This window comes from Herpailurus yagouaroundi, unplaced genomic scaffold (genome assembly GCF_014898765.1).
Source record: "Herpailurus yagouaroundi ecotype Mexico unplaced genomic scaffold, PumYag 142, whole genome shotgun sequence".
In the NCBI taxonomy this organism is placed as follows: domain Eukaryota; kingdom Metazoa; phylum Chordata; class Mammalia; order Carnivora; family Felidae; genus Herpailurus; species Herpailurus yagouaroundi.
Genome location: NW_024412397.1, coordinates 22,088,440 through 22,113,239, shown reverse-complemented (window position 1 = coordinate 22,113,239; position 24,800 = coordinate 22,088,440). Strand labels below are relative to the sequence as shown.

The 24,800-nt window shown below is 36.3% G+C and overlaps 1 protein-coding gene across 4 annotated transcripts in view; it reads left to right on the top strand.

Moving 5' to 3' along the window:
* DCC (DCC netrin 1 receptor) overlaps window positions 1-24,800 on the top strand; it is a 1,147,297-nt gene that overhangs the window by 996,217 nt on the left and 126,280 nt on the right. For all 4 annotated transcript variants that reach the window (XM_040478797.1, XM_040478799.1, XM_040478798.1 and 1 more), the window contains exon 16: window positions 20,805-20,900. In XM_040478797.1, the coding sequence (XP_040334731.1) occupies window positions 20,805-20,900 (96 nt within the window). The remainder of the gene's footprint in view (window positions 1-20,804; window positions 20,901-24,800) is intronic.

The window sequence follows — 24,800 nt, the reverse complement described above, 5'->3', positions numbered from 1 at the left end:
CCAGGTCACGATCTCGCGGTCCGTGAGTTCGAGCCCCGCGTCAGGCTCTGGGCTGATGGCTCAGAGCCTGGAGCCTGCTTCCGATTCTGTGTCTCCCTCTCTCTCTGCCCCTCCCCCGTTCATGCTCTGTCTCTCTCTGTCTCAAAATAATAATAATAATAATAATAATAATAATAATAATGAAAAGTTAAGAAAGACCTCAACCCAAAAGGCAACATTGGCAAAAGAAAGCATTAGAGTAGCAGGAAATGACCGTGTGAGAAGATTCTTGGTGGTGGCATTAGATACATAAGAAGGATGGTTCTCACTTTGCAATCAAGGGAATATTATCTCAATTATCCAAAGGAATTGTGTTCTTCTGGCTAGTCAGCCACACCTCTTATGCTAATGTCTGGAAGCAAATTAGGAAGTGAATACCAACCTTGCATTTATTCCTGTCTACCAAGGCCTTTGTTTTTCAAGAAGAGACAGAAAAGACACTTGGATGGAATACAATGAATACTGCACAGAGGGTTTTTGTTTGTTTGGTTTTGGGGTTTTTCCAAGCTAAGAGCAAAGCATATTTACAGTAAAGAAATCAAATTATTTCTAAATAAATAAATAAAAGCAGAGCCAGGAATTATACCCACCAGAATAAAAGTAAATGGCTTATCTTTATGGTAATCTAATTCACAAGTATTACACATCAATTAGTCATCTCTGAGCAGAAATCAGAGAACACTACTAGACAAATCTATATTTATGGAGAGGATGTAGGATTGGGGCAGAAAGATTTTCTTCTTATGCTTGACCTTAATCCTATTAAAGTCCTTTACTACTATGTTATCTCACAATTGTAACAATTCAGTTCTTAATTGTTATTTTCTATTTTTTCCAAATCTCTGATATTATTGCCACACCATCTTTTATTATTTGAACTTGCTGTGAATTTTTAGAGGCTATTATTTTGACCACAACTGTGGGATATGTGTCTGATGACATACAGAAACCAAAAGCATGGACATATGTATTGTCAATGTCAAGTGAAACATATTTAAAGAATATTTTATAATGAGTAGTTATAGATTTTTATAAAAGTAGTATGATATTCCATCTCTTGACAATAACAGGTTGAAAATGTTCATTTCTCTCTTGGTCCTTTACTTGTCTGAATGACAGTGGGAAATGTTTTTAAGTTTCAAAATGCCAGTGCATACATTGCAGTGATGTTTTCTGTTGTTGGTCAGGTTACTTAGACTTTGTGTCCTGGTTTCCTCAATCTGTCAAATGAGCGTAACAAGCACTCCTGGTCTTCAGAAGAACAAGTGTGGGAGGAGAAAATAGGTCCCGGTGGCGTGGTGGAGGAAGAAGTTATTTTTGAAACAAGTATCATGTGTCTTCAGGAATTAAATTTGGTTTAAGATTTTTTTTTCTCTTTTCTGAATAGGCTATTACTATAAACATTTGAAAATTTTTTTATGCAAAGACTATTATTTTCTGTAAACTATATTTTATACTTGATGAAATTTGTATAGTAGTTTTTATAGTTATTTTGAGTTTTTGTAGTATTTGAGGAGAAGACAAGAGGGAAACTGATACTAATAATGTTCAATAAAACAAACATTGTTTATATTGCTATATATTAAAATCTTAAGAAATTTACTTAATATGTGCCTTACAAAGACTAGAGGGTGTGCACAGCCCATAATAATGGCAAAGAATAGCATTTATTGAACACTTAATATCTTCCAAGCAATAAAATATGGCCTGCCTTACTGGATCCTCAACAGTAATCCCTGAAGAAGAGTGCTCTGACTGACACCATCTTATAGATGGGTTAATAAGGCAAAGAAAGCTTAAATGACTTGCACCAAATGTCTTAGCAAGTAAGTGACAGAACCAGGACTCAAACGGCTTGACTCAAAGCATTTCTTAACTATGCTATCATATTACATCAGCTGCAGTATCTTCTACAACTATCTTGTGAAAGTCAAGTACAGCTTTGAAATGTACCTAGCAAGTAGAGCCAATCCATCTGAAGTTCTAGAGTAATTTTCTGAAGTCTTATGTCATTTTTCATAGGCATTTAGTACCTGATGAATTCTTCAGGCATTTTTTGTTATTGTTTTTCATGAATATTACAGAAGTTTGAAAGTCTACTTCCCCCCGCCCAACTTATCTGTCTCTCTTTCTCTTTTTGTGTGTCTCTTTCCCTCACATACACACACACAAAGTCTCTTTATGCTTCTTTGTCCATTGTCTCTTCTATGTGTTTTTTCTCCTCAACTGAAGTCTCCCACCTCAGCTATCCAAAGTTGCCCATAATATGGAAAGAATATATAGAATTTGTGTTTTATTTAAAATATATATTGAATTGAACAGTGATGACTTCTATAGTAAATTGTCAGTAGAACAATTTATTTTCTCTGAAAATAAGTTGCCTCATATGGAAGTGTGGGCCTCCAGTGCTTTGCCTGATTCCCTAAGAGTCAGTGAACAGATGAGAATTGGTTGTTATCAGTGAGATACATTTAGAGGTACAAAAATCATAATAAATAAATTGTTCAAGATCATTAACATTATAATAACAGCAAAATAAAATTACTTGGATAAGTCTGTTCAGCTAATTAGATAGAGTTATTGGAGCATTTGTGTGTTTAGAGTTTAATGCTGTAAATCAGCAATTCTATCAACATATATCAAGTGCCAAAGAGAGAAGCAATATTGCCAATTATGGCTGAATAGAAGGAATACTAAACTTGGAATCAGAGACTTAATTTAGAATCTGGTCCTTTTTATGTTATCCAGAAGAGCAATGACAAATAATAGAGTTTTTCTAAGCCTCAATTTCCACACTGCCAAATAAAAAAAAAGCAAAACACAGGTTTCTTGAGATTATTTGGGGGATTAAAAAGTAATGTATGTAAAACCACTTACCATATATTTTTATAAAGTCTTTTTTTTTTCTTTTTCTACTTTCACAATTAGAGAAAAATCATCCCCATTTTCTCATGAGAACATAACTGCAAGTTTGGCTGGGAAATGTAATCTTTATTTTGCCAAAACATTGTCCCAGCACATGTTCATGGATTTTCTGATTGAAGAAAAAGTGGAGAATGGACAGAAGGAGAACATTACATTAGTCAGAGTTTTTTAGAGGAACAGAATGAATAGGAGATGTATATTATATATAATGCATACACACACACTCACACACACACACACACACACACACACACACACGCACACACACTCAAGCTAGAGACCTAGGAAGGTTGGTGAGCTAGTGATACAGAATTCAGGCCATCTTCAAAGGCCTGAAAATCAGGGCAGCCAGTGCCATAAATCCTAGTCCAAGAGTAAGAAAAGATGAGCTGAAATGTCCTAACTCAACCAGTGAGACAGGAAAAAGAAGGGGAGTGAATTACTCTTTCCTCTACCTTTTGTTCTATTCAGGCACTCAATGGATTGGATGATGCCCACACACATTGCAGAGAGTAATATGTTTTGCTCAGTCCAACAGTTTGAATGCTAATATCACACACACACACACACACACACACACACACACACACACATCCAGAAATTATGTTTAATCTGAGCACCTTGTGACCAGTCAAGTTGACACATAAAATTAACCGTCACAAACAGTAAGGGTTTTTCCTACTATACCATATTACAAAATGCAAAGGAACTTGGAGAGTTCTAAAATCCCAACTTTTCTGAAACATTTCCACATTAATAAGGCAAAAATAACTTGGGGGAAATATTTTTGTATTTTTTCAAATTGTCTTTTACTCTTTCTTTTTCATATGTGTTGATAATGTGATGATATCCAGATATCACATTTACCAACTTGTTTTCCTACATACATTGCTTCATAAGTTTCAAATTTTTAAATGTTAGACATAGTCTTTGAACACTTTTGTAGCCCTCCCCACATGTGTACACACACACACACATACACACACACACACACATACACCCTCATCATGATGTTTCTCACATTGTTGGAAATTTTGTCCTATGCTAAATATTCAGCACTCTTTCTGAATTCTACCTTCAAGGATAAAGAAAAAGCAGCAAACTTTTCATTTCCCAAGTGAGGATTAATACTTAAAACCATGGATGGGAGCCCAGTTAGTCCATTACCAGATTTAATGGTTTTTGAAGGGATCAGTTAGAAATCATTATAGTTGATGGGTAAAGGATGAGACCAGGAATATGTGAGTGTTCTAGTATTGAGCATTTGTTAAAACAGCCATTAATCAGGTGTTAACCTTACTATTTATAATCATAAGCAAAAATGCAGCACATTAGAAATGAGCCTACTTGTTAGAATTATTCATTTGAAAATCAGTCAACCACAGACTTTCCTGACATCAAAAAGGCTGAAAGAACACTGGGTGATTGCTTAGGAAATTTATGACACCAACATGAGTATCTTTCACATTCCACAAAAGAAATACAACAAATCTTTTGCTGACAAAGCTGTAGTCATTACAGATTTTATATTTCAGTTTACGGAGGAAGAGCTTCTCTCAAGCAGATGGCTTGTTTTATCACAGGAACTTTTTCACAGGAGAATCGCTTAGGAGAAAAACTTCAAGTAGATTTGGGTTGAATCCTGAGTCTACCAGATATAAGCGGTTTGACCTTGGCAAAGATATTTAATCTTTTTGAGTACCAATTTTTTACCTTTAAATTTCTTCATTTACCCATTAATTTTTCATTCAACAAACACTTTTTAAGTGCTTATCACATGCCAGAAACTATGGTGGGCCCTAAGGATATAAAAATAGAGAAAAGTGTCCCCTGCCTTCAGAATGAATCAGAATGCTCATCTCTTATGATGAGCATTAAATGTGTGTGCATTAAAAGAGGGAGCATGTATAAATAATTATCACTGTTCTGAATCATCCTGGTAATTATCTTATTCTCTTTTGAAAAGAACTTTCCATGGGTTGTCTCTTCTAATTTCATCCAAAGGCAGCAACTTTAGCAATATACCCAACTACTTGACTTCAGCAAGACACTTTGTCATCTAGCCAAAGATGAGTTTCATATGTGACCTTCTTTACAGTTGTGGATGGCTGCATGACTAAGTTCTGGCCAATGAAGGAAGTAAATGTGACATTGCCATGCTCAGGCTTTGTCCCCTCCCAGAATGCATGAGCACATGTGAGTACTCAGACCCCTTTCTTTTTCTTGCTATCCACAAGATGACCAGGAATTAGAGACGGAAGTCACAGAGGATGGCAAAGTCACATGACCAGCACTGCTCTATTTTGGTCTTTCTTAATTGTAACAGCTTGGTTGTATCCTAACTAACACAATATATCTGTGACATATACAGTTAAGACCTAAATATTTATTATCTTGAATGCTAGAAAGGACATCAACATATTAACCTTCATCACTGAAAAATATTTTTTTGAAAAATATTTCTTGATTCATCTTTCAAACTAATACTGTGTTATTAAATATCTCTCTAATTCGGGGCTCCTGGGTGGCACAGTCGGTTAAGCGTCCGACTTCAGCCAGGTCACGATCTCGCGGTCCGTGAGTTCGAGCCCTGCGTCGGGCTCTGGGCTGATGGCTCAGAGCCTGGAGCCTGTTTCCGATTCTGTGTCTCCCTCTCTCTCTCTGCCCCTCCCCTGTTCATGCTCTGTCTCTCTCTGTCCCAAAAATACATAAACGTTGAAAAAAAAAATTAAAAAAAAAATCTCTCTAATTCTACTTCCCTACTTTACTAATTTTTTTCTTTTAGTCAAATTATCTTATAATAATTACAGTACAAGAAAAATTGCTTATACTCACAAAGGAAAAAAAATCTTAGTCTTTGTTGGTGTCCCTTCTATTTTAAGTAATACCTAATAAAGTAAAATTCATGAACAACAAAATAATTAGAGCATTCTTTTGAAATCTGAACCCTTTATTATATTTTTATAATTTTTTAAAATTTATGTAGTCTTCAAAACACCCAGATAGTTTTGATATTTGACAAAATCGAGAAATAGTATTTAAACAAGTCCTATATCTATTTCTTTTTTTTTAATATGAAATTTATTGTCAAACTGGTTTCCATACAACACCCAGTGCTCATCCCAACAGGTACCCTCCTCAGTGCCCATAACCCACTTTCCCCTCCCTCCCACTCCCCATCAACCCTCAGTTTAATGAGAAACCTATATATATTTCTAAATTAATTTTCTAGATTTGATCTTTGCCTTCTCCATAATGCATAAAAACTTCTAAATGTAATAGGCTGAAATAAATATAACATAAAAATGAGAATATTCCTTTTAGCAGTGTAGCATTGATAGGAGTACACAGCATATTATGATGTTTAACCAACAGAATCAAATTTATAGAAAGAAGTGAGTGCTTCCTTATCTGGGTGACTCCTTAGGATTTTAAACACTTAGATAGTGATAGTGATGTTGACAGTGTCTTTTAGAAATATCTTTTGAAATCTCTTTTAGAAAGTACAGCATGTCCTCTTGAATTTCTTCACTGATAGAAAATTTTATTGAAGATATAATTTAATATACCAATTAACAGTGACTCAAGGCCAAATCTTATATATAAGATGAACAATAAATTATAAACCAATATTTCAGATGAATAAAAAAAAGCTTGAAAATGGTGAGATTATTCTTGTACTTGCATCCTATTTTAAGTTTTGTTTCTCCCATAAATGGTATATTTAAATATCCAGGAGCAAAACCAGAGATATCTCTTGCCTTCTAAATCACCTCGGGGTTAGGCCACCTTGTCTGAAGTATAATCCCAGTCCACGATTTTCAAAGGAAATGGCACTGATGGGTGTCAGAAGGAGAGAAAGTGACCAGTCCTGGAAGAATGCTTGTGTTTCTTTTTTAATCTACAGAGTCAGATCAGTTTTTATCCTCAATGTTTTTGCATAGTCCTAGAAGTGGTGAAATAGAAATGCTTTTGCTCACAGCTATACCATCAGGATGATCTTGCAGACTTTTAAGAGACAGAATAGGCATCGAAGAGAAAGTTATGACCCAAAAAAACGTGAACAAAGTTTTAATTAAATATATAATAAATAGTTATAAGAGGTGGCATTCAATACAGGTTAAAATAATAAAACAAATACCATTGATTGAATGTCAAACCAGTATCTAGTAATTTTAAAATACAGTATCAATAATACATATATAAAATAAAGATATTACACTTGACATTTACAGATTAAAAAAACAAAAATGGAGCTTAGAAAATTGGTCAAGAATATGTACCGTTTAAGTAATCAAACTCATTTTAAACTCAGGTATGCCTAATCCGACTGCCATGAGCTTACCACTCTGAATTTCACTTTTTAGGGTGAAATCTGACCTAGAAGGAAGAACTCTGTCCTTAGCCTTAACTCTTGAGTTCAGTGGTTCTCACTGAAAGCCAGGGGCTCTGTGAATTCAGTAAGGTTATATCCAGCCGCGTTCTAGGTCTGTAGCCCCTTTAGAGTTTACATGTCTAAATGTTCTCCTATAGATAGTTACCCTCTTCCTGGGTGTCACTAAGCAAGATGTCAAAGAAAGCAGCTTAACCACATGCTTGTCTCCCCACCAGTGGATAGGTTGTTACTCACTATTTCTCTTTGCCTACCATCTTTCAGCAGAATTTTCTGAACATGAAGTTGTATTACAATCAAGGTCCATTTAAAGCAATCATGTATAAAACTCTCAATTATGCTCCATTTCTATATCAGTAATATAATTTAATATATTTTTCTGGGACCAAAGAGTCTATTTTGTTTCCTATTTCATTGGCTTCTTGATAGTGACATCATTATCTTACTTTTCCCATCTATCTACTGAATATTACCATTAATGCTGACATTCAGTTGACTCTTGGCTCAGCTCATTGTAAATCCATTTGATTTTGTGTAATTTGTTTCCTTCCCTCTCCTACCCACTCACCCCAAGACAATCCAAGTGGGTAACTAAAACACTAGTTGATTTTCTTGGGAACTTAGGTCAGAAGCTCTGTTTGTGATCAAAGGGTCTAATGCTGCATTCCTTGTACCATTTACCATTGGTAGTTGTTATATTTACCAGGTCTTTATTCTTACCTAGTTATTCTGACTTTATTCCTTTATGTTTTATTAAAGCAAGAGGTTAAAAAATGAGTTCAATTTTACAGTTACCTTAGAATTATCATTAATTTAATGTTCCTTTCTATTATTAACAAAGTTATTTTCCATCTAGTCATATTTTCTTGAGTTGAGTATATAACGAAATGAGCAACAAGTCCAGATTTTAGAGCACAGAACTGAAAGTTATGAGGACTTAAGAGTTTCTTAGTTATGGTAATTTTAGTGCCATAGGCATAGAAATTAATTAAGATGTATATGAGATATTGAGTCATATACAAAACAAATGCTTTATACTTACCTTTAAGTGTAATGTTTGTGTGCAACCTATTAAATTAAAGTTCAGCCCAGACTATAAAACCATAGTATGTATAGGTAGTGTTATTTCGTATTTGAAGAGAAAAATAGCAGCAGGAACGTTCACGATGAATCTGCTCCATCTGCTCTTTACATTGTCCACAAGCCCCTGGTAACCATGGCAACACCACTGGAGAGGAGGGTAAACAGAGCTACTACATAGGTATATTGTCCAACATGGAAAGCAATAACCATGTATGACTCTTTAAACTTAAATTAATCAAAATTAAATAAAATGAAAAAAGTCCATTCCTCGGTCTCTTACATTTTAAGTGCTCAATAGCCAAATGTGACTGGTAACTACCATCCTGGATAGTATAGGTAGGAAACAGTTACATCATTAAAGAAAGTGCTATTGGACAATGCTGTTTTATAGTACTTTGTGTGTTACCTTAAATGGCGCTTAGTCTGAGATAATGAAGAAACCAGAAGCAACAGTACGTGGAGAAATGATAACTGTGGTTATAACTAAATACTTCACTAATGCATGTAGGCTGCATGTCACTTAAGTGTTTGAGTATCATCTATTTGGTATACTGGGTAATTAAAGGGCAGCATTCAGATAACAAAAGACATTACCCAGATGAAGGCAGAAACTTGAGTGAATATAAAACCTGACATATTGAGCAGGCTACTTTGATACACACACACACATACGCACACACACACACACACACACACACAGTCCTAGACACTTATTGAATGAAAAAGCAAAATCAAAATATAAAATAACAGTCCCCATGACATATGCTAGTGTACCATGTTAGGGGAAAATCAAATGGTATTTATATGATATTGATGTGCCTCACTAAAAAGTAAAAATTTTAATTTGGGCTCTACTTAAAATGATGCATGGTGAAGTCCCAAAATTACTTCTGGTGGTGTCTTTATTTCTACTTTTCCATTTCAAAGAGAGTGCGAACTATTTGGAGCCTCTTGCCCATCCTGTCTTATTCAGTCTTTATCCTGCAGTGACCCATGGACAGTAGGACAGACCTGGCTTTGAATTTAAGTACTGTTTCTTAATGAGTTCTATGACCATCACTAAACCTGAACTTTCTCATCTCTAGAGTGGGGACATCACTGTATCCGTCTCTTAGGGTTCCTGTGAAGATAAGCATGATAGAGCATGGTAGGTTGGTATCCCCTGCACCAAATGCTCACAAACCGGGACTCAAGGCATTATTGTAACACCTACTCTTTTTCCCCAGCACCTATGTATTCATATGCTTATCAGCCTTTCTCTTCATATCTTCTGTTTTCTATTTTTTTCTACTTCCTTATTCCCCTCACCCCTCCTTGGAACTCAAAGGAATGAATCAGGAGAGTCAGAAGAGAATGAGCCCAGGAAGTAAAGAAAAAGGAGAAAGGAAGTAGGAAGAGAGGAAGGAATGGCAAGCATTTGTAAAAGGGAAAGATACGCTTCCTCTTTCAGTTCCTAACCAAAAAAAACTTTAATGTATTTTATTCTTTCTTTATGCTAGGGAATCAGTTTGACTTTTAAACCAAAGTAATGATTTGTTTCCTTGAATTAACTAATAGGTGAACAGTATTTTTGTTTTGTTTTTTTTAAGTCCTTAGGTGGTCATATAATATTAACTACTTGTCTTTTATCTAATTCATTCTTTTCTTCAAGAAATATGAACACCAAGAGGAAAACTTTTATGTGTTTGATTATGTTGTCTCTGGAAATTTCCTAATGTAAAGCTTTGTTGAGAAATTATTTCATTAAGTCCTCCATTAGTAAGCTGCTTGTAGTGCTTCATAACCTAAGCATTTGTTCCATCATCTCTCCAACTCTGAGTGCTCTCTGCCAAAGCATATCTCGCTAACTAGAGCAGGTGAAAAATGTTTATTCTGCTCTAGTTGGTGACTGAAAGTTGCCCTGCAGAATGGTCACAGAAAACCTCAGACCTCATTGCCCGAGCACTATGGAGGAGCACGCCTGAGCACGTGGAAGACATGCAGTTCCACCATCTCTGGTTGAGATGAAAGCAAATGGACGCCAGCCTCATCATTTCTAAAATGGAAATGATTACCCCTGCCCTATCCACTTTGGGATATTGCTGACTACTTGATTTAAAAAAATATTTTTTAAATCAAAGCACTGTATACATGAAACAGCTTGCTTTTCTTCAGTGTGATGCAAGATACTGCATAAATTTGGTATGATTCCCAAGGTAGAGCCAACCAATAACTCTAAGAAGATAATCTCTAGTATGAGCCTAATTAACCTCAAGACAACTAGTTAATTCAGTGGGGAAAAAATAGGAAACCGGTTATTTGGAAGAGTATCTGGAGGAGTAGATGCACTGCTTTCCCAAGACTTAAAGTAAGTGCTCACCATACCACAGGTTATTTACATACAATTCTTACACGAAGACCAAATCCTATCTGTTTTATCAGTGATGCCACTTCCTCCCTATTCCAAACAAGACAGAACCAGAAAGTTTTCTCTCCCTCCTTGACTTCTTAGTCCCAGCAATAAGTTCATCTCACTGTTCGACTCAAAATCTTGGAGTCATTCTTGATTTTTCCCTTTCCCCGCACAGCTACAAAGTATATTATTCACACCCATCTTTTTTCTCTTCATTTGTACTAAACCACTCCAGGCCAGGCCCTCGTGATTTTTGTCTGGACAATTACAGTAGCGTCTGAGGTATACCCACTTTCAACCTCTTTTCATCTTTCCTGGACCACATGGTTCTAAGGATTTAATATCCCTAACGGCCCAATTCAAAATGTGTAAAAAATGTTCAAGCTGCCACCTCTTCTTGTAAAAGGCAAGTAGTGCAGAGTGTAAGAGGCTGAACTTTAGAATTAAAAATTATCCCCTATACTTATAAAAGGGGGATAATTATTCTTCCATTCAACAAATATTAATTGAGTACTTACTACATGTCAGACACTGGATTAAGGTACAGATTACATAAAATAAGGGATGTGGGTTAGTCAAGAAAGCACCTAATTAGGCACGCAATAAATGTTAGTACCAGGAAGAGAAGAAACTGTTGCTGTCTTTAAGCTTTGCTCCTAGCGTGTGTGATGCTACAACCACTATGAGCTTGCACTTGTTTATTCCACTCTTTCTTCTCAACCTTTCGTCACCAGAAGATTCAGCAAAACTGTCGTATTCTCCACAAAGCCTCTCTGATTCTAGAACACTTTACTGTGATGGTTTTTAAGCTTCCAACAGAGCTTCTTCATTAAAATATTCCTCAAATGGCCAGTGTCAGAAAGACAAGAGATACCAAATGCTGGCATGGATGTGGAGAGAAGGGAATACTTCTGCAATGTTGGTAGAACTGTCAGTTGTACAGCCACAATGAAAAGCAGAATGGAGGATCTTCAAGACATTAAAAATAGAATTACCATATTATCCAGCAATTCTACTTCTGGAATATATCCAAAAGAAATGAAAACGCTAACTCAAAACAATCTATGTAATAGCATTACTTACTGCCCCCTTATCCCCTCCGTTGGATAAGCGTCCGACTTCAGCTCAGGTCATGATCTCACCATTCATGAGCTTGAGCCCCGCGTTGGGCTCTGTGCTGACAGCTCGGAGCCTGGATCCTGCTTCCAAGTCTGTGTATCCCTCTCTCTGTCTTTCTGCCCCTCTCCCACTCATTCTCTCTCTCTCTCTCTCTCTCTCTCTCTCTCTCTCTCTCTCTCTCTCCAAAATAAATAAACATTAAACAAAAATTTAAAAAAAGAGATCAGACTTGGGGTCACCATAGGAAAAGAGTAGGGGAGGAGGCATTGGAAGAAGATGGTCAAAAGGTATAAACTTCTAGTTATAGGATAAATATGTACTAGGGATGTTACATACCACATGATGACTAGAACTAAGGCTGCTGTAGGATATCCAGGAAAGTCGTTAAGAGAATAAATCCTAAGAGCTCTCATCACAAGGAGATTTTATTTTCCTTTTTTTCTTTTTTTTTTTTTTTGTTGTATCTACATGAGATGGATGTTAGCTGAACCTATATGTTAATCATTTCACAATATGTATAAGTCATGTCATCATGCTATATGGCTTCAACTTATGCAATAATATGTATCAATTACTTCTTAATAAAATGGGAAAAAAGAAGAAAAGTCATCAATGCAAATAAGGGCTTTTTTTTCCATAATCTTTCTAGGGTATACCTAGAAAACTTAAAATGTCTCTTAAACACAGAAGATGCTCAGTGATAGTTCATAAATGAATAAAAGAATGAATGAAGAATAATTGAATATGAATTTGCAAGTGAGAAGGGGAATTGTTGCACAATCTCTTTGGACTAGTTTTTCATGAACCTGCAAGTATCAGAAAATGCAAGTTGGAATCAAGAAATCTGAATTCTACATTGAGATTGATTAAGGGCTTGCTGTTTAGACTTCATGAAATAACGTAACCTTGCTGTGTCTCATACATTCATCAATTCAGCAAATTTTTGTTAAGCATCTTCTATCTGCCAAGCAAGAAAACATTTCCTACAAAGTTTGTTTTTACCTAACTTCTTTCCTGGTGATAGACTTTGGTAGGTTAAAAAAAAATTCTCTTAACTTTTCTTTTTGGACTCAAATACTCACACAGACTAGCTGAGTATCTGGTATTACAAGACTGGTTAATAAGCAAGTCATAGTATAATCTGACCATTCTTTGGACAATGTTACTAGAAAAGGAAAAACAAAATGAAACAAACCAAAATCTTCATAAGGGTGCTGGTTAGATTAGCTATTAATTAAATTTGCAAAGAAGTATATGTAATGAAGTAGAATTGAGTATTGAATATATTATATAAATTGCATCTTTCTCGAATATGAATTACTCATTCTTTTAACAGATCAATGCAATCAGCTCTATTTGCTATACACCCATTATACTTAATTAAATGGTTCAGGTCCAGTGGGGTCAAAGGTGTCCAATAACATTTACCATCTGACAGCAATCCAGTGGCCTGTACTCTATGCATGTGGTAGCCTGGTTCACGGCAATGAGCAGGCTTCTGCATTAGGAAAACAGCTACCACTCTAATTTTCTCTAATTGACTTGTTGGCAGTGCTAATGGGGAGGGCAAAAGATGCAGGGACATGAAGACTGGGCCCCGACAAGCACTTGGCATGGATAGGTCCACTGATGAAGTACATAATCTATAATGAATGAAGGACTGCAACCTGTCAATCTGGCACGTGCCAGTGGCATTTAATTCACACCAAATATTAATTAAAAATAATGATGTTCTTCTCACTGGCTTTTGTTACCAAGTACAGCATCTTGGTTTAGTCCCTGAGGAGCTTTCCACAGATCTTTTGATTCAGTCCCTCAACCCCAGAGAGCCATTCATCTCACTACCTTCAGGAAAGCCTCAACAAAACGTCTTAGAATAATGGGTCTCTCACCTACCAAGTGTGTAGGGAAGGAGAACCAAGAATTCTCTCTATTACCCATCCCTTGTCTTTACAACCCTTATAATCAGTAAATGAGCATTTATTCACTTTTTTTTTTTGTAGCCACAACGAAGATACTGGTTAGTAGCCATGTGTTTTAGATTCTCAAAGAGTTATTAAGTATTTTTCAGGCTTCTTTTTCCCAATCCAATGTATTCTGTAAGAAAAGCTGGCCAAATAGTGATAAAAATCCGATCAACAATTTGAAATCTGTGTAACCATTCAAATTTTCCAGAATTAAAAATAATTCCAATGGATATCCACCAAAATCCAAGTTATTTTAGTATGATTCGATCAAAGTGAATTTAAATGAGAAAATACTACTATACTTTATTTTCCAGAGGCAACTGATACATTTTCAAGCCATGTATCTGCATCATTTCAATAAAGCCAAAAAATAAATTTGCTGTCATAATTGTCATTAAATGTATTCCTTAACAATGGGGTCTGACCACAATTAATGGTTAATTCATTTGCAATTCATTATGGTATTAAATGTGTTTAACTCATTTGATTCTTCTATAGAGGGAGCAATTCTAGGCAATTCTTTTGTGATTTACTGGTTTTAAAGTGTAAGAGCTCTGAGCATGTGCAGAAAAATAGCTCCACATTGCCCTCTAGTGGTGTACTAGTAAATGGCACTCTCCTTTTGCATGGGGAGAAAACCCTTCTCTGTTGCTCCCAGCATCTTTTCCCCTCAACACAAACTCAAAGGAGATGCCAGTATCACAATGGAAAAGGGGATCAAGGCATTATATCCCACTATCCACTATTAAACAATAACTGAATATTTTTGTTATTCGTGTTCAGGCTAATTCAGTTTTGGATCAAGATTTGTGGGGGCATGAAAATTTCCTATTGCATCCTGAGGAGATCCAGGTGCAGTTTCATAAAAGCACTATACAGAGACCAGAGACAGTCCAAAAGATGTAAATGAGCAGGTAGAATATGAAGAAAATAAAGGAAATATTGGTTTTTTTCATTAAAAGAAAAAAAAAGTAGACAAAAAGGGTTGTGGAGTTGACCTAGGTCTTTTATTTCTTTGGTAGCTCTATGTTACTTTTATAAAAGTCAGTGAACTTACCTGGTCCTTAAATTGCTAACTGAAAACAGGAAAAGACCAGACCAAATCCTCTCCAGGACTGCTAGCTCTGAACTATATTCTTATGCCAGTGACAACTCCATTGCAAATCTGTTTACCTCTCCCAAGGCTAAGCCATTACCACATTTTACTTAAATTTAAGCTAGCTATCCCCTAGGATGTGCACAGCATAGTTGGGGTCTGTGGAAATTGGCAATTTTGTAATTCATTAATCCAACAGCTAGGAAATTATAAAAGTTCAGACTCTTTGCTGGCATATCCATGGCTAGACATTAAGTGGGGGAAGTTGCCATTACTCAGATTACCAGAGACTTGTAAGCAAGTGTCAGTATTGAAATGACAGTTATGTCACATTTACTATGGGGGAGGTTAAGAAATGATGAGTACTGCTCAAAAGCCAGATAGCAGCTAGATGAGGTACTGGTATTATTATAATTCAGATTGAGATAAAAATCCAAACCAGTAAACTTCAGAATGAACCAGGTAAGATGCATTTCTTTTCTCTTAAATGAGACATAATATGCACTCCAAAAGGCAGAAAGCCAATGGTGCACAAAAGCTATGGAGGCTTTCGGAGTATGTTTTCTAAGGAGGTATAAACTGGGTAGTTGGGAGGTGGGGACCAAGAGGTGAAGGCATGAATGCAATGTCCCAAAAACCATGCTAACAGCTTCAGCTGTTAACTCTGAGCAGGAAGTGAACAGCCTCTGATCAAGTCAGACAGCCTTCACTCTGAATTCCAAATGGAGAAGTCAACATAAAACAATCATACCTAATCACTTTGCATAAATGAGATTTGCTTTATTATTTTATTTCACACTCCTTACTTCCTTAGTATAGTTTCTACTTTGTTGCTGTTGATCTTATGATTCACATGTTAACTAAGGAAGCCCAGACTTCATCATTTATTTTTCCATGAATAGGTGTAGATTTGCATGTAGTTGTATATATAGGAATCTGAGTTTATAGATTTGTGGCCTACGTTTCATACGCTGATAGGCTAGAAGACTGCCTTCCACATGCTAATAACAGCTTAGAGTGGTGGCTCCATTCCTTAGGTGAATTACTTAGATGAATTACTGTCAAGCATCCTCTCTGCCCTATTGTATCTCACACCTTGTGACTAAATCTCTCTCTCTCTCTCTCTCTCTCTCTCTCTCTCTCTCCTCTCTCTGCCTTTCTCCTTTTCTCTCTCCTTCAGATTTAAAGTCAAACCAAGCCAAACCAAACAAGAATCAAAACCCTAATTCCCAAGCACATGAGTTTTGGAATTGTTAACCTCTTCCTCACTCCCTTGATAAATACATAGATAAATGCAAATATATACTATATGTGTATAATGTAAAACCAAATGCAATTTTACCCACAAAAAGGCAATTATATAGGGTTTGAACATAATGTAATCGTTTACATTGTAATTGTGCAGATAAGTCACGTGTATGAAATCAGACGTTGTCTCCATTTCAATAACCATAAAGGATGCTTTTCCTACTAGAAAAGTATTTTTGCTGACACATCTAACTGCATTTTTAACATACGCCTTTTTCCTGAGATTTTTTTCTATTTTCTATTATCCTTCCATCTCTAAATCCTACCCATATCCTCAAGCCCTAGTTCCAAGTCCATTATCTGCCAAGAAGTCTTTGATGACCCGGTCCTTCACTAATTTTCCAGTCCTCTAAACTCACATAGCATTCACAAGTAGTGTCATATACTGTACTGCTTAATTTTATGCAATCTTTCATTGTTCATTGTTTTCTCTGCCCAGAATTATGGTTGCAAACTGACAACAGAGGTGTATCTTTTATAAATAATCTTGTATCTCCAAGAGTATTTATCACTGTTGACCGATTACTTTCTTATTAGTAAACTAGGTTCACAGCAAAAATTAATAAATAAGTATCCTCTTTTGTAGCGGAAGCAATTCACTTAATTGAAGCCCTTTGACTACATTAAACATAATTTTATTCTATTCCTCTTGCTATATTGTGGCTCATTGTGGTTTGGAATGTCAATATCTTGAATGCTAATATTTAGGTTACATAAAATTTCATGAAGAAAAAGTCATCTAATCAATTTTCAAAGAACACTGTCAGAGATAAATTCACTTATTTTTTTAAGATGTTTATTTATTTTGAGAGAGAACATGAGCTGGGAAAGGGCAGAGAGAGAGGGAGAGAGATCAAACCTCAAGCAGACTCTCCTCTGTCAGCCGAGAGCCCAATGCAGGGCTCAAACTCAGGAACCAAACCATGAGATGATGACCTGAGCCGAAACCAAGAGTCAGACACTCAACTGAATGAATCACCTGGGTGCCCCTAAATTCACTCATTTTTAAAGCTTTTTTTAATTGTTAAATAAAAGACAGATAAAGAAAACTACATGCAACAAATATATAGCTTAATGAATTATCATTAGTTGGACTGAACTGTTTCTTTGCTCTATTCCTGCAAACTCGCATTTGAATCTAGAGGTTTGATCAGACTAAGTAGATTCCATCCTTTGGCAAGACTCTAGAGGGAGGGAGTTCTTTTATTCGGAGATACGTAGTGCCTAGATATCTGTATTTTATCTTAGCCATCACAAATACTAATGCCCATATCCTTTTGTTCATTAGAGCTGCAAAATAGTAATATTTGAATTCTATCATTGGGTTTTTACTTGTTAGTTGGAATGAGATTATAAATGGATGCTTCCCCTCACACTCTGTTGGTTACACAGTCATAGAGTTTATTTAAGAAATACACAATGTTTGATCCTTTACCTAATTTTCAAGATAACAATTTGGTTATCTGTCAACCTCAGAAGTCACCGACTTTTATTATTTATTATTTATTTATTTAAGTTGATTTATTATGAGAGAGAGAGTGTGTGCACATGCAGGGGAGACGCAGAGAGAAAGGGAGAGAGAAAATCCCAAGCAAGCTCTGCAAAGTCAGCACAGAGCCTGTCAGGGGGCTCAAGCTCATGAACTACGAGATCATGACATAAGCCAAAGCCAAGAGTCAGATGCTTAACCGACTGAGGTGCCCCACTTTTGTTATTTTTTAAAATATCTTTATGAATTCATACATTCACATGTATTTGCTGGGTTTCAATTCACTGCAACTCTTACCTTTATTGAATCTCAGATTGTCTTCATCTTTGGTCTGCTGGAGCCTCTTCAATTTGATTCCTGAATCCATTTGACATGAGCCTATTAGTCTTTGGTTGCTTCCTATCTGGTTACATCAACATGTTTCAGGCTCAATTGATATGCATCCTACCTCAGCCCAGGAATCAACCAGGTTTTAAAAAACCCCTTGTTTCTTGAAGTGCAAAAAAGTATTTTTCTCAAAATCCTAATCGGGACATTAGGGGTGCTAACAAGCACCCCTACTGACAATATCTCTAGACTTCTTCAGTGGGTAGAACTACAACAGAGAGAAAATGCCTTTTGAGTTTAAACTGAGTTTTTCCAATTAAATTTTAGGAACATAAGACCTTATATACTTCTTCTATTTTACATCAGTGTGTCCTTTAATCCACACTAATTTTCTGGTTCTTAAGGACACGGGATGATAGGATTATAATTTCTCATGATTATTCATTTGCTTTATCCAATATTGCATTAGTCTCAGCATAACAAGAATAATGGTATTACCAGGAATAATAATTACCGAAACATTTATTTTTGCATACAGTACCCCTATTCTCCCTTAGTTTTGACTTATGATTATAGACTAGCTACAGTGTCAGAACATGTAGTCATTACAAAAATAAAATCTTCTCCTTTTAACTCTCACCTCATCTTAGTTCCTAGCATTTGTTGTTCACCAGTTAACTATTGGGTTGCATCTCTCTTGGTCATTTAGGATGTCGAAAGCTCATTTTCTAGTAGCTCTCAGGATCAAGGAAGCAACATTCCCTGGTTGCATATATGTTGATACCAGCTTGGGTGTGCCATCATGTTTAAAGTTAACTTTTGCTAACTATAAACTCCTTCAATTACATTTTCTTACCTTGAATATCTCAAATAAATTACTTCAATTCCCTCTGGCATAAAATGGGACTGTGCAAAAGTCTGATCATAATTTAATTGTCCTCTGATAGGTCATGTATTATTTCTGTCCAGATGCCTAAAAGATTTTTTTTAACTCCCCAAACATTTCTTGAATTCCACTCTTTTGTATTTGCTCCATTGTCTTTCTTTGGTTTTCTTTTTCATCAGTTAGAACTGCATTACTCATCAGTTAGAACTTCCTTCTGTTCATCACTCTCTCCTGAATTCTATTTTACTCTCTCTTCGTTTCTTTTTGTTTTGTGTTTGTTTTTCCTTGAGCTTGTTTGTTCATTAGTCACGCTTTATTTTGAAAATTATGTTTTTACTTACCTATTCTTTCTTGAGTTATGCCACCTCACTTCTATTTTTTTTCTAATTCTAATTTATGTTACTCTTGAATATCTGGCATCTAATTTTCTTAATGTGGTTTAGCTCATTTTGAAATAGTCAATCACAGGTGTGACCTACTTTCCTGTGTATTTTCAATCCCTTTTTGGGAGTGTGCTTGTCTATAGAAGTGGCATTCTCCTCATTTTATTTTGTAAGGCATTTAACCTCAACAGACTTTTGTTGCTTGCTTTCATGTGACCTGTTTCCCTATGTTCCCTATGTTCCTGTTTAATGTGTTTTTCTAAATCCACACAGCTCCTTCTGTTGCTTTCATTGGGCCAGAGCTCAGGACTCTGTAAATTGTAGCCTGTGGGTCACATCTGGCCCAGGTCCTATTTTTGTTTGGACCCCACTGAACTAACAATGTTTTTTACATTTTTGAAGAGTTGTAAACAACCAACCAAACAAACAAACACAGGTGAATACATGACAGAGACAATGCGATCTGTAAAGCTAAAATTTGCTATCTGGGCCCTTTACGAGACAAGTTGGCCAACCCCTGATACACACTGAAAACTGTATGGCAACTTGTTTTCTAAGTTTTCATGATTATTCCTCTCCCCTACTTTTATCTAGACTTTCTCTTCCCTTTCATTTCTGTTACTTCTGTCTGCTCAGATTGTAACTCTGTACCCAGTACTTTGTCCCCAGCATAAGTCCTGTTCTGGAGAGGAGATATTCCAAGCTACTTTTGAGTATTTGTATTTACTCAGATTGGTTATCAGATTGGTTATGTTATCAGATTGGTCTTCTGAATTTTCTAGCATTAGGTGATGGTTATTTTAGAATTACCCTGTTTTCAAGTTTGATGCTTCCCTCTGATTTCTCCTACATAGCTGCTGATAACATGCAAGTCCTAAGGTTGGTAGTGGTTTGTCCACATCCAGTTGGATTTGAGAGTTTAAGAGTATATACAGCTCATCACCTACGTTTGCTGTAATTATCCAGATGCTTTTGGTTTTCTATCTAGTCATTCAGTCTCTCTCTTTTTTTTTATGTTTATTTATTTTTGAGGGGGGGGCAGAGAGAGGGAGACACAGAATCCAAAACAGGCTTCACACTCTGAGCTGTCAGCACAAAGCTGGATGTGGGGCTCAAACTCATGAAACGTGAGATCATGACCTAAGCAGAAATCAGATGCTTAATTGACTGAACCACCCAGACACCCCCATTCAGTCTCTTTTTTTGTGGAGATTCAGGAAGATCAAAAACTGTATTGTCACCACTGCCACCTAGTTCCCAGAAGCAAACTCACTCATGTTTAAGCAACAATTTACTTAATAGATCATATTAAATTGTATTGGGGGACAATGTTTATCCTGGATATTTCAGTACACTAAATAAATCAACATGTTTATTTTCTTTCTGTTTTTCTTCAGAGTCAAGTTCCCATTATGTCATCTCCCTAAAAGCTTTTAACAATGCAGGAGAAGGAGTTCCTCTTTATGAAAGTGCCACCACCAGATCTATAACAGGTAAGCTAAAATAGTTAATCCTCTCGTGACAAGGTAGTCAGTGTTTGAGTTGTGGTGGCAAAAACAAAACCAAATGCCTAAAACAAAATAAAACAAAATACAAAGAAAAAAACCAAAATGTATGTAGTCATGTTCTGAGCCTTATGAGTATGTATGTGTGTGTGTGTGTGTGTGTCGTGTGTGTCTGTGTGTTTGGATATACATGTATACATATATACACACACATATTTCATTATTTTCTTGGTTTTCAAAATTGAGAGGAAGTCAGTCTATAAATTAGTATGTGGGCTTCGAGAATAGGGATCTCTTCTTCTCTGTCTTCTTCAATAACTCATACTTTGATTCCCCAATACCACTCTTCATTCTCCTGAGCATCTTGTTTCATCTTGCAGACCAGCACAATTTAGGCAGGAAAGTTTCCACATAAAAGCCACCAAATGCCCAGATGGCCACATGCTTCTCTACAGAAGATCCTTCAAGCTAATATCACAAGGAAGGACTGACCTCCTGGGACTGGTTTGGACTAGGCTGAGTCATACAGGTGGCCTTTCCCTGAACCAGGAACTACAGGTCACTCAACAGTGCCCAGAGCATCATGACATTGGAAGTACTTGCTGCTTCTGAGGTTTAACACCTCTAGGAATTCTTATGTGAGTTAGAGTGTAAAGGCAGCACACAAGAGAAAAAGAGCCCAAGGAACTCAGAAAGGAGTGAGATCCAGGACATTTATGGAGACTATTTGTGGAGTAAGGCTGGACTTACTCAAAAATAGAATAAGTACAAGGCACCGGGGTGGCTCAGTGGGTTAAGTGTCCAACTCTTGATCTCAGCTCATGTCTTGATCTCAGGGTTATAAGTTCAAGCCCCATATTGGGCTCCATGTTGGACATGAAACTTGCTTTAAAAAAATAGAATTAAGTACCCCCTTATTCTGTTCAGAATCACTAGATTCCGGGGGGAGCTGTTCAGAGTCACTAGAAAGTCACACAATCACCTCCAAGAGCCTTATGTCTAAAATCTGAAAGTAAAACTCAAGAGATCCATCTTTTTAATGAACACTTCGATCTTGCCCCCTTTCAAAACTCACGAGCCTCAGACCTCATTTAACTCATCAGCTATCTTCACCTTAATGAGAATAAAGGATCTGAGAGCAGGACTTCATAGCAAGAACTGGAGGACATGGAAAATTACTAGATGCCTCCTGACAAGGAGAAATAAATCAAAATAGAATAAATAGTGGGATCTTTTGCTACCCCCTAAATGTATGTAAACTTTGTACAGTTTATTTTCCAAACTCACGATCTCCTTTCATAGACTATCTTAAGAACACACAGTTGTAAAATGAATTCATATGATGGTTCCCAGAATATACCATCACTTTATTGATTTCAACCAGATTTTCTTGTAAGGCAAAGTTGTTATTCCACAGTCTCCTTGAATCTTTCAAGGTCTATGACCTGCCTAACGTGGTATGCAAAATTTGGGGTATGTGTCAATATATTCATTTATCTGGGGAGACCGTTTAGGTCTCTCATTGTGTTACCCAAGGGACTCATGTCTCCCCAGAAGGGCACATAAGAAGTATTACCTTAGAGAATCTTTACTGTCAAACATACGATCTCTAAACACAGAGAGATGAAGCATGTGGAGGTCCAGAATGGAAACATAACGTGATGGAGGTATCTAGAACTTTCATTTCCCCTTATGTTCTTAGTCTGCCAGCAGCAGGACTCTTTGGGAAATAATGAGCTACTTTAGCTGTACTTGTCCTTCCCATAATTTTTTTTTTTTAGTCCATCTTTTTCCTGCCTCTGGTGAAAGATGTTGAGCACCGGCTCATCAACAGGACTTTGAGCTTGTGGTCAGGCCACACAAATTAGTAATACTGTCACTATTTCAAACTATTTTCTTATCAAAAGTAGAGCCCACAAAGAAGGGACACTTAGATGACCACGCCCCAAAAAAATCAATTTTTGAGCAGAAAGTAGTAGTAGTAGTAGTAGTAGTAAAAATAGTAGAGTTGAGATAAACTGAAGATAAGTTGCTCAAAAAGAACCATTTGGGACATTAACTTCTGCCTTCACATTTATTGTCATTGTTTAATCCTCGGCATATGGCATTCCCAGAGTGGTTTCTAAAATACCAGTGATCCATAAGACTATTTTTTTTCCTGATTGGACTCTAATCCTAATGGATCTGGGAAATAAATGGATGCCAAAACTTAGAAATTGTGAGAGGCATTTTCTAAATGAAGCAGAGTCAGTAAGGGGTTGAAGAGGAATGAATAAAATCAGTTCTTTCCAGAGGAAAAGTATACAATTTTCTTGGATGTGGCAGACTTACTGTGTTTCCCCACATCATGGAGAACAAAGGACAAATAAATGGAATCAAAGGTTAAGGCTCTGGGAAAATTCTATCAATAAATGTGTCATAATGCCACAGAGAAGACATTCTCTGTCTTTGAGCTTCTCCCAAGTATTCCCTTGGGAAGACTTGGAAGAGGACAGAATAAAGTAAGTAAAAAATCGCAGGCAATAAATGCATCAGGCTGGAGTAAGTATCGGGCCATGATGCTTTCTACAAGTATATGCTCTTAGATGTTGGCACACTCTGGAGCCTCATTTCATCCTGAATATATTAGTATTAGAGCTGAGGAAAGTTTCACCAGGTCAAATGGGTATGTGAAGAGTTTTTAGTTTTCAGTAGAGCTTTTTATTTCTTATTGTTGCAAGAACAAGATATTTTGAGCCTGGATAAGGGAAGAGGGCAAAGGAATAAAGAGATGTGTCGTTTGAACTTGTTTATTCTCAACTGTTTCAACAATGTCTGAATGAAGTATAATCCAGATGCAAAATTATGTTATTATTTTCAAAGCTTGCTTTGAACTTTGGCGTGTTAGCCAAAAATTCATGAACTCTTACCAAAACATCTATTAGGAACCAAATAGGCTTCTCTTTTTAGCAAAAGTTTTGAGGCTATGTTTTGCCCTTTTAATTTTTGATTTATTTAGTTTTTACTCTTGAATATAACCACTGCAAATCAGTAACATATAAGGCACCTGAAAACTGGAAAAAGTTGTTCAGCAACAAAAGAATATTTTTAACTTAACTACTCAAGCAGTTTCTCTCCTGAGAGAAAGATAATTAGCAGTGTATGTGGCATTTATGTGTTTAGTGTAGGGCTTGCCATCCACTAGAACATTCTGCTTTATTGGAAAATTTCCATATCTATACTATCCAAGATGATAGATTGGCTTCTATGGCCATGGAACACTTAAAATTGGCTAGTGCAACAGAAGTGATTTTTTAATTGTATTTAATTTTAATTAATTCAAACTTAAATTGCCCATGTAATTAGTGGCTCTTGTATTTGATGGTATAAATTTGCAACTTAAAGGAGATAAGTGACAAGCCATGCCCGAAAACAAATTGCCTTAAAAAAGTCAAGAAAAACTTGGCCAGAGATAGAAATTCTTAAATTATGTAAGTCCATAGATAAATACCAATAAACAACATTACTTGAAATTTAGGGAACGCATTCTGGAACTGAGACTCCAAGAAACTCCACAAGTCATGAAAAATATAGTATTCTACAATCCAAAAACAGCCAGGCTGAATGCTAACATTTCTTTTAGTAGAATTGCTACTTTTTAAAACCTCATATATGGCACCTGTGGAAGATTATTATTATTCATATAGGTGTAAGAGCCAGGTTAAGCAAAGAAACAACAAATCAGGTATAACACATTCAGTCTTCCTGTGTGTATAACCTTCTTCTTGGAAAGTCGGCTAAGAATAGAAACAAGTGAGGCAGCACCAGCCTCAGTTTGGCCAAAACACCTGCCACCAGGGCACCAACCTGATGACTGATCAGGATCCTCCTTGATGCTCTTCAGCTCCC